Source organism: Panthera tigris, chromosome D4 (genome assembly GCF_018350195.1).
Source record: "Panthera tigris isolate Pti1 chromosome D4, P.tigris_Pti1_mat1.1, whole genome shotgun sequence".
NCBI lineage: Eukaryota > Metazoa > Chordata > Mammalia > Carnivora > Felidae > Panthera > Panthera tigris.
This window is the reverse complement of record NC_056672.1, coordinates 41,990,206-42,008,778: the sequence shown is the minus strand read 5'-3', so window position 1 is coordinate 42,008,778 and position 18,573 is coordinate 41,990,206. Positions and strand designations below refer to the sequence as shown.

Here is an 18,573-nt window from a genome sequence, read left to right as displayed (position 1 = left end):
ATAAAATATGATAGCTTTAAATATATTTGGAATAGTTATTTTGCTAATCTTTCTTTGTAACTACAATCAATTGTTTCTGTTAGCTATTCCCAGGTTTGACTGACTCCTGCTAAAAAAAATTGTAAATCTGTAAAGATGAAACCATTAATCATGAAACCATTGCTCACACCATTTAAATACAAGTCAAATTCATTAGACAGACTTTAAATATCTTATTGGTATAGAATATGTGAATAAAATTTTTGAAATAATTTTAACTTTTATATTAAATATATAAATTTCTTAAAAACTTAGGCTTAAAAACCTTAACATGGCAAGTAGACTGAATTTTAAAAATTTTGATTAATGTTTGTGTTAATGCAATCTAAATTTCCAGCATATATGATGTGCATTGCCAGAATAAGATATTCCACACTAGTGAATTTAGCAGATAATTGAAGCTTTTGCTTTAATTATTAATCTTAAATTCTCTCTGGAATGATTGTTCACTCACTTAGAAATATGAACATCTATAATTACATTAAGCTAATAGAGATACTTCTATATAGCTATATATTATAATCACTGTATTAATTATATATATTATATTGCTGTATTATAGTATCACTATATCATTATATAGTCATGTCTTTTGGAACTATTATGATATAAATGGCAACTTACCCCTACTCTAAATGGTCCCAGAGAGCTGTTTTTCTAATTTTGTGTTTTTACCTTAACATTTTAATATTTTCTTTTTCTCTGTTGCTCTATTGGTCTGTTGGTCGACATTTCTTGCTCTTCCCATATTCCTGACTGAAAACAATCATCCTGCCCCTTAATATGCCTACTTCTCATTCGCTACTTTTGAGATATTTTCGGCTCAGAAGTTAAACAAATAGACTTACTAGAGTGGTACTTAAAATAAAAGACAACGGGCAGTAAATGAAGCCTGACAATATCTTCAGTGGAATAAATTAAGTGGATTTTAAGGTAGTTGTTTTTAGACTTAAGGCTGTTATTTTAGGTGACTGAAAATGCTATAACTCTGGCTTATGGATAGTTGAAGGATTACTGAATTACAGTAAATAAAACAACACCAGCTTGATATATACTTTTTCTAGAATCTCTAAATCTCAGACCCACTTCATTTGATCCTTAAAAATCCTATGGAGTGGGTAGAAAGGTATGCCTGCTTTCAACCTCTGGAGAAGTTATTTCCTCAGTAGAGTCCCATAAGAAGTTAATGCACAAAGAGTGATCAAAACCCAGGGCCTCTAGCATTTTCCATTTCTACTATATCTGCAGCATGACCTCAAATCTGGAGTAAAACATGTATGTCAAAAATGTCACAATGGTAAGAATCCATCATGGTTAGAGCTTTCCTATCTAAGTTTGTTAAACATTTTTTTTTTTTTTAATTTCAGAGTGTAATGAATGAAAGCATTGACTCTGAAGTCAGATGGACTGAGTTCTAATCTCAGCTCTATCACTTAGTAGCTTAGTGACCTTGGACAATTAACTTACCTTTTGTGTCTCTGCTTTCTCAAAAGTAAAATAGAATAACAGACCTTATTTCACAGGGTAGAAATGAGGATTAATGAATTACTATTTGTAAAGGACTTAGAACCAGCCTGGCAACAGGTTACATATAAAGGAACAGTAGTTTAAAAACTACTATGCTTCATTACGAACTTACTGGGAAACTGGAAAAGAACACGGTATATATCAAAAGGGATGCTTTCAACAATCAAGAAGTCAAAGAATCACAAATATAAATTAGAGTACTATTCAATTCAAAGTGTGTATATAACTACAAATAAACTAATACAAAATAATGGTATATATATGTACATACATGTATGTATATTGGTATATTGTATATGTATATGCATATATATAACATTCACTGGAAGGAATTTGTATGTCTCTAAATATTTGATCATCTATCTATATAAAGTTGGGTACCATGAAGAAACATATCTAATATGGGTAAAAATGAAGATACAGAAAATACACATGAGCACTCAAATGATACTGAATGTATCACGTATATCTGAGAAGTACACCTAAGAGTTTATACAGAAAAGTCTAAAGTTACTTGGATAAAATAAAAAAGATGTATATAAGCCTTCAATATATACAAATCTAACCAGTTTTTCTAAAAATTTAGCATAAAAACATCAACTAGAAAAGAAGTCATTTCTTGGAAAACTATTGTGCTAACGATTTGATATCTGTCATAGGTTGAATTGTGTCCCCTCAAAATGTATATGTTGCCGTTTTAACCCCAGAACATCAAAATGTCACTGTGTTAGGATAAGGCCTTTAAAGAGGTAAGTATAGTAAAATGAGGCCATATCAGTGGGCCTTCATCCAATATGACTGGTATCCTTCCAAGAAGAGAAGATTAAACACAGAATCACACAGAATGAGGGATTACCATGTGAAGACACAGCGAAGGTGGCCATCTACAAGGTAATAAATTCTAAAGACTCAGAAGAAACCAAACCTAATCGATACCTTGATCTTGGAATTGTGGACTCCAGAACTATGAGAAAAAAATATTTTATTATTTAAGTCACCCAGTCTCTGGTATTTTGTTATGGCAGACCTAGCAAACTAATAGAATATCAAAACAGAAATTTGTAGTAGCACAAAGTATTATGTACGTTAAGGTACTCGTCTTCTAAGGTATTTCCATATTAAAACATGAAACAAGACAAAAGTAGAGATTTATCCTTTTGTCACGGGCCAGTGTTCCAGGACTGCAGGCTACTCATGGACACTTCAAGTATACATCAAGTGTGGTCTAAATGCTCCAGGCATCCTCATAGTCCTACCTTTGTGATTCACACATTCCTCCAAAGTGAAAGAGAGATTTATATACAGGTAAAAACTGACACCATGGGAAACCATAAGGTAAATAACTTATAGATATTGATATGGGTCTATTATTTCCAAAAATTAAGTTAGGACATTACAGTACGTAAAATCACATAAGTAAAATATAAGTCGACTTAAAGCTATTAATAACTTAAAAAAATTTAGAGGTCAGATTAGGTATTATTGGATCCAACATTCTATTTTATCTTATTGAAAACTAAACTTTTATTAGGAGCACGAAGACTTAAATGTAAGAAGAATCATAGAACCATGAATTAAAGCCTCTATGATAGTATAGTAACCTAACACTGTATAGTAACCTAACACTGAAATGTTCAATTTGTACATTTTATTCCACTTTTTCACAGACAGAAATGCATTTTAAGAAGATACATACACATATACCAAAACTTACGCAACTATTTTTTCTCATGTTTCTATTACACAAGGTATTTTAAACTTATAAAATGTAGTAGTTGAGGCAAGTTATGCACACAAGAACTGTCTGAAGATGATGGTATTCAAGAATTATCTAAATTAATGCCACTGTGTATATCTCATTCTTATTAACAAAGCAAAATATTTTCAAGTAATGATACAATCATTTACTTTAAGCTTTATACTATTTTCTACTTAGCAATCCTTCATTTAAAGATATTATTGGAGAATTTACGTATCATCTTTTGAATTAAAAACAACTGAGTCTGTTTGATAATTCAATATTCTAATACTCTCTTAACAGTCACAGGTACTCTGTTCCTAATGTATTCTGTGCATGTCCAACCAGAACTTCCTTTCTAGTGACTCTCACTACAGTGATGGTCCCAAACACACTGTCTTTTTAGCTACCAGCTAGCAATCCCCACTGAACAAAATAATTAAATACGTGAGGAATAAATGAGCTTGTTTTAAACAGTATGAAAATAAACTTTGCAATTAGAAGTCACTAATCCTGTTTCTTACAAGGTAATTCTATTTAAACTAAGGTCAGCCTTATTTTTAAGTTGTTGACAGTTTCAATTGGACTTAGATAGAATTCTTTATAAACGAAAAGAACACTGATTGTCATTCTTACTCTCAGGCGTAACTCACTGAAATCTATTATACTAACCCACCTTTGCTCAGGGCTTCTCCCTCCCTCCACTTCCCTCCTCCTTCCACATTTCCAACCAACAACAACCAAATTAAAATAGTAGCAGTTGTGTAGAGGGAAGCAATTCAACTTATGTAGATACAGAAAGGATTCTGTTCAGTGCAGGGAGGAATGGAGGGCAGAGAGGGAGTTCAGCAGTAGAAGAGAAATGACAATGGCCAGTTTCTATCACCATCCTAGGATTTCATGGTGTCTTGTCATTTTTCAGAGAGTAGTGTTATGAGTTACCATATAAGAATCTACTAGGCTAAAACAGATCAAATATAGAATCAATAATTTTTGGATTATTTATGCCATAATTTACCCTTAGTAGAATTTTAAAAATTAGCATCGATATAAACCTGTCTTTAAGGATTCACTAACTTAAGGGGCACCTGGGTGACTTAGTCGGTTAAGCATCTGACTCTTGATTTCGGCTCAGGTCATGATCTCACGGGTTGTGGGTTTGAGCCCTGCGTCTGGCTACATGCTGACAGCGTGGAGGCTGCTTGGGATTCCCCCTCGCTTCCCATCCCCTGCTTGTGCTCTCCCTCTCTCTCAAAATAAATAAACATTTTTCAAAAACCTAATATATATTTTCATGTTTAACAAATTTACAATCACCTTTAGTTTACACTGCAATTGCTTCATCTCCAAATCCATGCTCCTTGAAGGACCAAGTGATGTAACTTGTATCCGTGGAACTATTACTCGGGAAACTTCTTCTGCCAAACTTGTGATTTCAGATGAGGACTCCAATTTCTTCAGTAAGTCTTCTTTTTCCTTCCGAAGGTCAGCCAAATCCAAATTTAGCTTCTTTTTTAAAAAAGAAAATAAATATAATTGTATTATAAAAATAATTACCTTTAACCTAACAATTATCAGCATAAAATTCTAATGCTAAAGAGTGAAATTAATTCTAAAAATAGTTATCGTTAAAACTTTACAAAGATTATAACCTTGACTAGTTTTTGCTTCTGGTCGTAGGGTATGTAAAGGTTAAAACAAAATGGACCAGCTGTATCTAGTATCTTTTGGTTGGCTGGTCTTTACTCATGATGTGATATTTCTTTGACCTCACATAGACATGGCTGAGCCAGAGATTCACATATTTGATAACCTTGACTTCAGGGCTGATGTACTTAACTGGTAAAAGCCAAGCTGGAGCAGGACAGGATAACAGATGTTAGTTGTTTATTCCATTGGGTAGGTCTTACTATCCTATATGGCAGCCAAAACGTTTCTCATTTAGTAACATAAATGTTAAGTCCAATTAGCAGAAGAGGCTTATTAGAGATTTAGCTCAAATAAATAGTGTGCAAATTCGCTTAGTCTTATGCATCTGACTGTTGACAAGTCCTCTTTGTAATATTAGCGTAGAATTGCACTAAACTCCTTACATTTGAATTTTTAATAACATCAACATTTTACTAAGAGACATACCTACCGGTAATGTTTTTATGAAATAGTGTAGAAGAAATGGTCTTAATGTCAGCCCTTCTTGTTCACCAATCTGCAGTCAGCAGAATGCCACCAAGCTATAATGGCCTAACAACTCACAGCTCCTTAAGAGGTAACTGCATTACTATTTTATGATTCCAAAGAAGCTTATAATATGGTAGTTTAACATAAGGAACAATTAGATAAAATGGTACTGAAATCTCTCAGGGGGCAAAAATCTTTCCTTCTGAAAAACTCTAATGAGAAACAGCAAAAGATGTAGTCAACGTGTACAGTAATATAAATATGGGACAAAATAAGTTATTTAAGCATTAACACTACATATAAACATGACTTTTACAAACTATATGAACAATTGCATATGTGTTTGTGTGTATATGTGTATAGTATTAAATATGAATATTTCAGATACTAGATTAAAAATTAGGGCTTGATATATTTGATATTATGTTTTGGTGAAATAAGTATGTTTCAGTGAAAAAATATTTCTTTGATTATATTTGAACTTATTTAAAAAATATTTTTAATGTTTATTTTTTGAGAGAGAGACAGAGTGCAAGTGGAGAAGGGGCAGACAGAGATGGAGACACAGAGTCTGAAGCAGGCTCCAGGCTCTGAGTTGTCAGCACAGAGCCTGCCTGACATGAGGCTTGAACTCACGAACTGTGAGATCAGGACCTAAGCCAAAGTCAGACACTTAACCGACTGAGCCACCCAGGCACCCCTGATTATATTTGAACTTATGATCTAAAGGTGTGGTTCTATATATTTTCAGGGAATATTCATTCATGGATTGTCTCAAAAGTACCTAATAATTAGTATCTAAAAGCAACCTTATAATTTCCCTAAGCCTGAAAATCTTCTGGTTATCTCCCAAGCCTGAATCCATTTCCCTCCTTGTTTATTAATTCTCTATGTCCAATCAATTGTCAGGTTCTATAAATTATGTAATGCTTCTCATATTCTTTCCCTGTGCCACTTTCTTAATGAAGACTCTCACTATCCTACTAAGACTACTGCAAAGCCCTTCCCCTTGCTGCAATCTTCCGTCCTTTGAAATCATCTTTTATACAACTTTCTAAAACAACACTGGCCTCCTATTCCTTTATTCGAAAACCTTTCAGAAGCTTCTCACCCCAAAAGAATAAAGCTCAGATGTTTGTGGTTACAATAAGGCTAAGATTTAGCTTCAACTTGTTTCAGTTACATATCATCTGAAGTCAATCTTGCCTGCCATTCCCCAAACCAATGCCATTTCTACATTGATGACTCTACACATGGTGTTTCCTTCTGCTGAAATCTTGCTCATGCTTAAAGAAGAGTTTAGTAGTTCCTCCTTTATGAAGGCTTCTGTTCTTTCTTCCTTTTTTTTCTTCAACAAAGTAGCTTCTCCATTCTCTTATCTCCCATTGCTCTATGCCTGTTCTTCAACCATGAACCCTAGTGAATCCTTGAGAGAGGACTGTGCCTTTTTCCCCTATGTACTCCCCAGGCTATCTAAAAACAATGCCTTCTTGGAGCACCTGGGTGGCTCAGTCAGTTGATCCTCTGACTTCGGCTCAGGTTATGATCTTGCAGTCCGTGGGTTTGAGCCCCGCGTCGGGGTCTGTGCTGACGGCTCAGAGCCTGGAGCCTGTTTCGGATTCTGTGTCTCCCTCTCTCTCTGCACCTCCCCCACTCGCACGTTGTCTCTCTGCCTCTCTCTCTCTCTCAAAAATAAATAAACATAAAAAAAAATTTAAAAACAATGCCTTCTGTATAGTAAGGACCAAAAGAAAGTTTCCAAAAATTGAAGTCTTGCTATTTGTAGCATGGATGGTGCTGTGAAGACACATCAGTTTCAGTTTATATTTATAATCTATTAGTTTATCACTATATAAATTAAAATACACTTTTATTAGTAAGGTAATGTTATCAGCATTTACTTAGGTAGTGTGCATCGGAGCATTTATCAATCCTGAAGTTAATGCTATGCATCTAAATTAGACTTTCTGAGATTTTAATTTGGTATGACATAACTCATGGCTACAATTCTATGTGGAATTGTAGGCAACACTGAAAACTAAACTTTGAGGAGGTTCTTTTCTTCCCCCGAACAGCACTGGTGGCTTCTCTCATTTGTTAAATTTGTATGCCATTAGATTTCTGTCTAATCCTTCCACGGTGGTAGATCCTAACACTATAAATAAATCCTTCATGGAGGAAAGACCAAGCCAATAAATTCAGATCTCTAAAAGACAGGTATACGTAGATTTTAACTTCAATCTAACAATATAAAAATTCATTAACTAAAGAAACACTGAAATTATGGAGACAGCAAACCACAATTTGTAATTTATTAAAATATAAATCATGTTTTGATTTACCAATATTTAAAATCTACAATCTTTAAACCATATTCCATAATATTAGTTATATATGCCCAGAAATGCTACAGAGCATATGCTGAAATAGAGGATATAAGCAAATCATATATTTCATCAGTTTGGAGTTTTTTATTCCTCAGAATTTTGGACAAATAATGATGGCCCTATTACTAACTTCTCTCAGTGAAAGCATCCTCTCTTATTTGGAAATGCTACCGATGAGACAAGAAGCATAAATAACTTTCTTTAGTGTACACAAGTTTGACATGTGAGACCACATTGTGATGATCTTGTTAGAAACAGATTATGCTTAAAATTTATGAATAAATTAAGATTACTCTTAAAATTGTTACTTTTCCTTTTTTATCAAAACAATGATTCCTATTTCTATATTATTACTTTACCATCTCCAAACACTTAAAAATATATGTCATTTCTATTAAAACCATAAGTAATAATAAAACACAGGGAAGAGTCCTAATTTCTGGATTTTAGCTTTGGATCTACTGCTTACCAGTTGGGTGACACGAATTAGCACATGACTTTGTTTCCTCATTGAAAAATTCTAGGGATGATGCTTGTCACCCTTGCAAAGGTAATTTTGAGGGCAGAATTAAAAAAAAATTATGATAGCACTTGGCAAAATTTAAATTTATAGCATTACTGTTAGCACTACCTTGTGGTAAATGCTGCCATAAAGTGTCTGAGAATTATCTTAAAGGCTGAGAACCTGGATTTTAAAAAGAGCTTTGTAATATATCCAAAACATTAAATATATAAAAATATATATATATAATCCCTCCTTTAAAAGATATAACAATCTTTTAAAAAGTCTATTTCAATTTAAAAGTTGACTTCAGTGAGAATAGGTACTGAGATTTGTATTGATTTATGTTAGTCAATTATTCTAACTAAAGGTTACAAAGTAGAATTTAATACTATAAAATTTGAAACTAGACACTAGTTATTATTTATTTAAATAGAACATTGGAGGATAAGTCTCTGAAAAGAAAAGAGCCCTCTATGCAACTGTAAGAGGAAACAAAATATTTTGGAGAATTCTTTCTTCAGTAAGGAGCTCTGAGGTGGGCAGAATACTCAGATGACCCAGTGACCCATGCCTCGCATAATACCTTTCCCTTGTCTGTGGTTGGGACCTGCAAATATAATGGACTATCACTCCCATGATTATATTATTTGCATGTGTTATATGCTAAAGGCATTCTGTAAATCATGTTTCCTAATCACAGGCCCTTGAATTAATCAAAAGCAAATTTATCCTGGCTGGTCCTGATGTAATCAGATAAGCCCTTTAAAAAAATCCAAGGTGGTGGGGTGGGGGGTGGGAGAGGTGGGGGGACAGTGCACACCTGGGTGGCTCAGTTGGTTCAGCATCCAACTTTGGCTCAGGTCATGACCTCACAGCCCCTCATTGGACTCTGTGCTGACAGTGCAGAGCCTCCTTGGGATTTTCTGTCTTTCTCTCTCTCTCTGCCCCTCCCCTGCTTGCACTCTCCCCCCCTACTCTTCTCTCTAAATCAATCAATCAATAATAAAATAAAAAATAAAAGAATTCCTGGGGCCCTCCTGACATCAGAGAGATTCTCCTGCTGGCCTTGAAGAAGTAAGTTGCCATGTTATGGGAGGAGTGTTGGAGGGATATAAGACAAGGACCTAAGGAAGGCCTCAGGAATGAAAATGGTCCTAGAACAGCAGTGAACAAGAAAACAGGGACCTCAGCCCTACAAGTGCAAGGAACTGAATTTTTCCAACAAACACAAGAGCTTGGAAGAAAAGCCTGAGCTCCAGAAAGGAAGGCGGCCTGGCCTTGAAGATACAACACAGATGGCAGCCCTGTGAAACTCTGAGAAGAGGACCTCACCGTGCTGTGCCAGAACCACCACCCATGAACACTGTGAGGTACTGAGTATGTACATTGTTTCTAAGCTAAGAAATTTGTGGCAACTTACTACATAGCATGGAAAACTAATGTGAGTCCCCACTTTTAAAAAATAAGTCTCTTTCTTGAACCTTGTTCTCTTATGGCCAGCCTGCCCCACCTTGACCAAATATCCCAAACCCCACAGTATATAGTTTGCATAACATCCTCACCCTGGTTTAATTTTTTCCTTATCCATAATTTTGTGTTAATTTTATGTCTTCAATTGTATTAAAAAAATGGTCTCATTTTCTATGCTAGAAATAAATAGCCTCTAGATCTGCATCTTACAGTTTAATTACAAAGCAAAAGCTCTGGCCCAAAGCTTCCTTTTGCTGTGTAGCCATGGAATCCCATGAACAGGGTAAATAAGGCTCTCTTGACATATTCTCCCTTGTTCTCGTATGTAAGAGTTCACTCAGTTTATTCAAGAGATAAATTTCTTGTATTCTGGGCCCCAACTTAACATTTTCTGGCAGATTTCGATAGTGAATATCTAAACCCAGAACTGATTCAGTATCTAGCACTTATTTATTCATTTATTTATTTATTTATTTATTTAAATGTGTTTCATTTTTGAGAGAGAGAGGACAGACAGAGCCTGAGTGGGGCAGGGGCAGAGAGAGAGGGAGACACAGAATCTGAAGTAGGCTCCAGGCTCTGAGCTGTCAGCACAGAGCCTGATGTGGGGCTCAAACTCATGAACCACGAGATCATGACCTGAGCTGCAGTCAGAGGCTTAACGGACTGAGCCACCCTAGCATTTATTTTTTAAATACATCCTACATAGTAGTAACTCTACTAGCTCTGTTTTCAGTGATAAACAAAAAAGTGGCAATCCTCGCCTTTAGGTGGCTACCAGTCTATACCCTAGAAATATGTAACAATAAACTACAGTGAATGCTATGAATAAACAAAACAGGGAGCTAATGGAAATTCTACTGCCTTCACATCCCATCTGGTAAGCACTATTACAGCCAGTTTCCTTCCATGTATCCCTCCTGATCTGTTTTGTCAGATGTTTCCTAGAAGCTAGGTGCAACATTAAAGGCCAGATACAGCTAGATCTACACTTGCCTTGCTTTCCAACTTTTACTCTAGGGAAGGTATCTGCCCGAATACTGGTAAGTACACTGAGGCCACTCCTGATGAGATGCTGGATCTCTTTTCCAGCATGGAGCCTCAGTAAACATTTTAATGTTCAAGAATGAATTATCAGAAAAAAATAAAACTGGGCCCACAGAAAATATCCTATAGTCCAAGCAAAATGAAGTAAAGGACTTAGAAAAAAAAAATCAGAAATGAAAGAATTATTTCCTTAATCATTCGCCAAAACAATATATTTTAAGATTTCTGATCTCAATGTTTCCAAAGAATAAAATATTCAACATCTGACTACTTAATGGATATGACGCTAGTCATGGCATAGATAAACAAAACGCTGTGAACATTCACTAGATTAGGAGCAGTGCTCCAGGGAAAAGGATAGCGAGCATAGCTCTTTAATTCTAATAAGAGACTGATTCTTACCTAACGTTTTTTGCTGGACAGTAACTGTTCTATTGAAAGACACTGTTCAGCTTTCCCCATGTTTTTCACCACTGGATTAGAAATGTAAAGTAATGAGTCATCTAAAAAATTTTGGAAAACATTTTTAGTTGGCATAGTGGGATGTGAAATGTAGACACATGGAAATTCTAGAAAATCCAGCCTAACATGAGGTTGAACAGGTCACGGGAGCAGGGTTGCTGGAAAGCCTATGGAAAAAATAGTTGGTGGGAGAGGGATTCTTTCCAGTCCATCTTAGAACAAAAGTTAAATGTCATGTTCTAGAAAAGTTCAGCCACTAAAACAGAGTAAGAAGTGAGGGTTAGTTCTTATCTATAATGGTGGAGTGTCTTATTTTTCTTTCTCCTTTTGAAACCCAAAGGCCTTGACAGTCAAGGGGAAAACAATCCTTAAAAGGTAACTGTATGTTTCCAATTACTTTACCAAGTCCTAAATTCTACATAGGACTGAGAATATGGACTAATGTTATTTCATGTTGAATACATAAGTAGATTTTTATCTGACAATCAGATAATTCTGGTTCACACTTAAGCAGAGGCAGCAATTTAAAAATCTTATTATAATTTAAAAAATTATTACATAATAATTTTGTTACCAGAATTAAAGTAAAAAGACTGGAGAGAAAATTCTAGTGAATAATACCTATGTAAATTCTACAGGCAAGAATCTCCTAGAAAGTCACCATGATCTTAATGATATTTCTCCTTGTGAAGAGAATCAATATTCTTTTATTGGGAATATAGGTCTTCCTTGTCTTATGATGGGGTTACATCATGACAAATTCAACATAAGTTAAAGATATTATAAACCATCAGACATCAGAACTTACTTTCGCGTACCTTAAATGTGCTCAGAACACTTACATTAGCCTGCGATTGGGCAAAATCAGCTAACACAAAGTCTGTTTTATAATAAAGTGTTCAATATCTCATGTAATTTACTAAATACTGTAGTGAAAGTGAAAAAGAGGATGACTGTATGGTTATGGAATGGCTCTAAGTGTATTGGCTGTTCACCCTCGTGACTGGGTGGCTGATCAGGAGCTGTGGCTGCTGCCTGTCCAGCATCATCAGAGAGGATCATTACCACATATCACTATTCCAGGAAAAGATCAAAATTCAAAATTCAAAGTACAATTTCTGCTGAATGCATATACATCTTTCACCCCATCGTTAAGTGGAAATCTGGTAAGTCAGTGACCATTTACATTATTCTTTTATGAGAAAAAACAGAAAGAAATAAAATTCTGTATTGTCCATTTATAATACTAAAATCACAGTCACTTAATTAAAACATTATATGAGTCACAAAGAAAATGACATGGGTTTTTAGGTTATTAGCAGAGTATTTTCCATACAAGTACTTATCCAAAAAGATAAATAGTTCAGATTAATAACTCTTTCAAGTTAGTAACAAGTGCTTCAAACTGAAAACATGAGTCTTTCTTTGTTATGATATTTGAGATCTTCAAGAAAAAGAATTAAAAATTAAAAACAACCGACCAAAAAAAAAAAAAAAAGAACAAAGATCTCAGGCAGAGGTGGAATTATTTATGTAACAAAATTTCTTATGAAAAATACACTGAGTTACTACATCACTCATTTATAAACTACTTTCTGATAAATGCAGTGATTAAAGGCCTACAGTATGTTTCACAAAATGTCAAGCAAATGAAGGTAATATAGAGGACTTTTTACCAATGCTTTTGCTAGTAGTTAGACTTCAGTAGCCTTTAGAGACCATTAAGTACCCTTTGGCTAATTGGCCAATGGAAGATTAATCCTCTTTTTATTCTAGCAGCACTATTTTAACACCCTTTACACTCTGTCAGTGTAGTGTCTGAATGACAAAATAATATTGTGCATGAATAATAAGCAGAAAAGTTAAATTAACATTTCATGTTTCACATGCCATACCTATGTGTCAGAAGAACTTTCTTTTTAAGTCACTGACATTCAACTTTTTAAAACAATCTCATGTTGACGTCTTATTGAGGTGAATCTTCCTAATTACTGCTAATTGCCTATCAAGAAAAAAACTCTTTTCATGAAGTGCAGTTGTCTAGTACAGATGAACATAGCTCCAGTGTGCACATTAAAGACAAAGCATGACACTTAAGGTGCTACTTTGTTATAAGGTCATACTAAATATGGTTTGCAATTAACAAAGCAGTTTTTTATCGTACTGGAAATGCCAATCTGTCTTGACGCGTTCAAATTAGATTCTAAAAGAAGTATGGATATCTGCATATGGATAAGAGATCTGCTACTCTCTGTAACATTTACAAGAAGTAAAATTAACTAAATGCCCTTACTTTGTGATATGAGTTCTAAGTAATGTCCTATTAAGCAATTTTATAAGTGTTTGAACATGAAAAATGAAAACCAACACTATTATTACAAGTGTTAAATTGTTTGAAAAAGTTTACTTACAATTTTAAATCTCAAAACAGCTCCATGTACAGAAAACATTGAACATGTGTCCTTTAATTTGTACTGACAGTTTTGGCCCTATGGGCATTTATAGTAAACATTAATCTAAGTGGTACTAGCAATATAGTAGGTTTCACAATAATCTAGAATCACAGAATTTTAACTGTGCTGAAGTCAAACCTCATCACTTATATTTCTGTCCCCCAAACTATGGGAAAGGATCAGTATAAATGTATTATATATGAAATTTGGAAAATTAACTAATACAATTGAATTGTCAATATTTGTGGGAAAACAATCAGTATTTGGTTTATTCATGGTAAGAAGAACTCAACTATATAGGTCTGTTGTTATTTCAAACCCTCCATTCTAGTTACTAAAATAAATGAAACTTAAATACCAAGTACTCAATACAGAGACAGATATTCAGAACCAAAAGTATATCCAGAACAATTAATCATGATCACTACCACTAACAATTTCTCAATGTTCACATGATAATATTATCATATCAGTTTCAGACCTCCTAGACATTTGATATACACCTGGCATGCTTACTAATGACTACCAAAGTGCAATGCATTCCCATTCTGATTCCCTTCCCCAATAGGAAATGACAGAGAATGGCAGTATACATGCCATTCCAAAGAAGAAACTGAGTACTTTCTTTCTAAACCCTTCTTTTTCACTCTCCTTCTGCAGCTTTCCACTACTCAAACTCAGCTAATTCAACATGGAATTATCTATTCTTCACATGTACTGTATATACATATTCTATTCAATTCTAGTCTTCCTCCACCCCTTTTGTCAATATTTATTTCAGTTACTTAAACTGTAAGGGGGGCAGGAGGAAAAGAATCCACCCCAATTAAACTACTCAAAGAATGAAGAAAAAGATAAAAAAAAATTGCCAAATCACCAAAAATAATGGTTGATATTTCAGGGTGATAGTAATAATAAATATCTCGATCTAATAGAAGATAAAGAACATCAATAAAATCTCAAGTGAGGTTATATGATTGAGTTATTAGGAACAGAGGCTATCAAGTTCTAGAATATCAGCAGAAGTCTCATGACTTCTGCCTCATTCTCCTTTAATTAAACTTGGTATTCTTACACAACAGATTTCAATACTTTTGATTGTTTTTCCACCCTAGTGGGGGATTTACTTCTTACTGTACAGATTGTATTGCACAAAAATCCTTTGTGAACAGGCCTAAAGAAACGAATAGTCATATATAGTGTTGTTACTAAATGGCAGTGAGAATCTATACGATTAAAAATTACTCTTAATACTTAATGCTTATACCAACTTCAAAAGGCATTGATATTCCTTAAAATAATCTCTGATTTCCAAAAATTTATAATAGACATATATTTCTGTAATTCCTATTTTTAAAAAAGCATTTTCAATTAATAAGCCACTAAGATTTATGTATATCAACATTAAACTTATTTCTATAACACTGGAATCAATTCATAGAAATAGTGCCTTACGATGCTAATCTAAATGAAATATTACTGACTTTTGGGGAAATAAACCCAAAGATTAAAGATCTTCATATCTAGCTCCAATTTTATATATTCAAAGTAGTAAAATGATAGACATTTCTTAAGTATATGCTAAATATGAATAGCATCTTAATACTTATTGAAATATTTAATTGATAGGGTCAATAGTTAACGGCATGTCTTTCCTCAGTTGTACTACATTATAAGCTCTGAAAACAAATTACTTGGATGAAAGCCAGTTGGGGGATTTCAAAAATCTACAACTCATTACAAATTTAACAGAAGCAATACTAAGTATTCATATAATTTTGATTACATTTATAAATAACATCCTACTAAAATTCTCAAGGGAAACCACTTAATAATGTTTTCTCTATTTCCTGTGTAAGTTTCCTAAGATTTAAAGAGAGTAAAAACATGGACATTTCTTTAAAAGAATGGCTTTTGCAGGGGCGCCTGGGTGGCTCAGTTCGTTAAGCATCCGACTTCACCTCGGGTCATGATCTCATGGTTAGTGGGTTCGAGCCCCACGTCAGGCTCTGTGCTGTCAGCTCAGAGCCTGGAGCCTGTTTCACATTCTCTGTCTCCCTCTCTCTCTGCCCCTTCCTGACTTGCACTCTGTCTCTCTCTCACAAATAAATAAACCTTAAAATTTTTTTAAAAAATATGCTCCCTTAAAAGAATGGTTTTTGCAAACTTTTGGACCTGATAAAAGGTTACTGACAACATGTAAAATGGGACTTTTTTTAAATTAAAAAGTAACGCATTATGAAAATTACTTTAAAAATAATAAGACAATACATGGCGTAATTTAGAAATTTCTTCTAAAGGAGGAAAAAAGATTTACAAAGTTTAGACTTAGATGATACTATACAAGGTATTTCTCAGAGGTTTCATTCAAAAGCTTTTTTTTAACACAAAAATTTCACACAGGAACTTCTTCATCATCCTTCACTCTGTTTTCTATTTAGAATTGTCTTCTTTCAAATAGTCTTAACCTAACAGAGTAATCACTCAGTAAATCTGTGCTATATAAAGTGTTCTGATTCGTATAGATCTTTAGAAAGAGGGTAATCTGGAGTAAAATCGCTCGATATTTATTAATTGAACTGGTTTCTTTGCTGTCCTCCTGTATCCGTGGTTCTTAAAGAATAAACAGTACTTAGATATGTATATTTGAAAATTAGTGGGATTTTTGAGAGAGAGAGAGAGAGAGAGAGAGAGAGAGAGAGATTGAGATCAGGGAAGGGCCAGAGAGAGAAGGAGACACAAAATCTGAAACAGGCTCCAGGCTCTGAGCTGTCAGCACAGAGCATGATGCGGGGCTCGAATTCATGAATTGCGAGATCATGACCTGAGCTGAATTCAGACACTTAACTGAGCCACCCAGGCACCCCAGGTTTCCTCACTTTTTATGATGTATTTCAAATACACAACAGATACAGAAAGAAATATATAATAAATGCTCATGTACCAACCACTCAATAATGACACTGTATTACCAATACAGTTGAAGGTTATGAATCTAGCTCCTATGACTCACCATAAATAATCACTATCCTGAACACCTTTGGTGTTTATCATTGCCTCACATTTCTTTATACTTCTAATATATATATATGTATATATGTATATATATACATATATATACACATATATATACATATTATATATACATATATATAATACATATATATTATATATATAATACATATAATATGTATATAATACATATATAATGCATATATATACATATGTATATAATACATGTATAATACATATATACATATATATTATATATACATATATGTGTATATAATGTATATATGTATTATATACACGTGTATATAATGTATATATGTGTATATACACATGTATATAATACATATATAATACACATATATACATATATATTACATACATACATATATAATACATATATATATGTATTTCCAAAGCAAACATATAGTGATTTTAAGACATTCCCTTTTCACATGTTAACATTACTGACATATATAATACATATATAATGTATATATAATACATATATAATACATATATACACGTATGTATATAATACATATATAATACATATATACACACATATATATTATACATACATATATATTATATATATATACATATGTATATAATACATATATAATACATATATATACATATATATATAATATACATATATAATACATATATATATATGTATTTCCAAAGCAAACATATAGTGATTTTAAGACATTCCCTTTTCACATGTTAACATTACTGAAATTGGCATGCGTCTTCCATTCCTGGATAGCATATAATTCCTGCTATTACTTAAATAATATTTCTTTCTTAAGACTTTATTTTCTGTTGATTGCTTGTGAATACAAACATCATCTTAGTATATATTGACTTTATATCCAGCAATCTTGCTGAAACCTATTATTAATTTGTCTTGAGGTTCTGTGCAGACAGCATAGTGTTTGAAACTAATGATTGTTCTGTTTCTTCATGTCTCATACTTTTAACTTTTATTTCTTTGTTTTTGGTGCCTGTGCCCTTTATCTAGCACCATGTCTAGGACAAACAATGATAGTAGACATAAATGTCTTTCTCTTGATGTTAAAGGAATGCTTTTACCTTCCACCATTCAGTATGATGGCTGTTCTAGGTTTTTGGTATATACTTTTTAGCAGAATAAGAAAGATCTCTGCTACAGGGTGCCTGGGTGGTTAAGTGTCCGACTTCAGCTCAGGTCATGATCTTGTGCTTCATAAGTTCGAGCCCCACATTGGGTTCTGTGCTGACAGCTCAGAGCCTGGAGCCTGCTTTGGATTCTGTGTCTCCCTCTCTCTCTGCTCCTCCCCTGCTCATGCTCTCTCTCTCAAAAATAAAATAAAACAAAAAAAAAAAAATTAAAAAAATAAAAGAAAGTTCTCTGCTGTTTGTAGTTTACTAAAAGAATTTTATCGCGAACAAAATACTGTATCAACCTGTATCAAAATAGTGTGTTCAGTTTTTCCATTGTGGTAACAATCAACCAATCTGTAAGTGTATATAGTACACAGTGCAGTATTTAAACTTCCCTCTTAGCACTGCTTTCACTGCATCCACAAGATTTGATACGTTGCGTTTTCATTTCATTTGTTTTGTGGTATTTTCTAATTTCCCTTGTGACTTCTTCTTTGACCCATTGGTTAAGAGTGTGTTGTTTAACTTCATATATTTGTGGGTTTTACAGTTTTCCTTCTGCTATTGATTTCTAGTTTCAGTCCATTGTGGTCAGAAAAGATACTTTGT

The 18,573-nt window shown here is 33.7% G+C and overlaps 1 protein-coding gene across 2 annotated transcripts in view; it reads right to left on the bottom strand.

The window, feature by feature from the left end:
* Window positions 1-18,573, bottom strand: part of CNTLN (centlein) — a 307,277-nt gene that overhangs the window by 50,906 nt on the left and 237,798 nt on the right. For both annotated transcript variants that reach the window (XM_007098529.3, XM_042964431.1), the window contains exon 19: window positions 4,622-4,813. In XM_007098529.3, coding sequence (XP_007098591.2) covers window positions 4,622-4,813 — 192 coding nt within the window. The remainder of the gene's footprint in view (window positions 1-4,621; window positions 4,814-18,573) is intronic.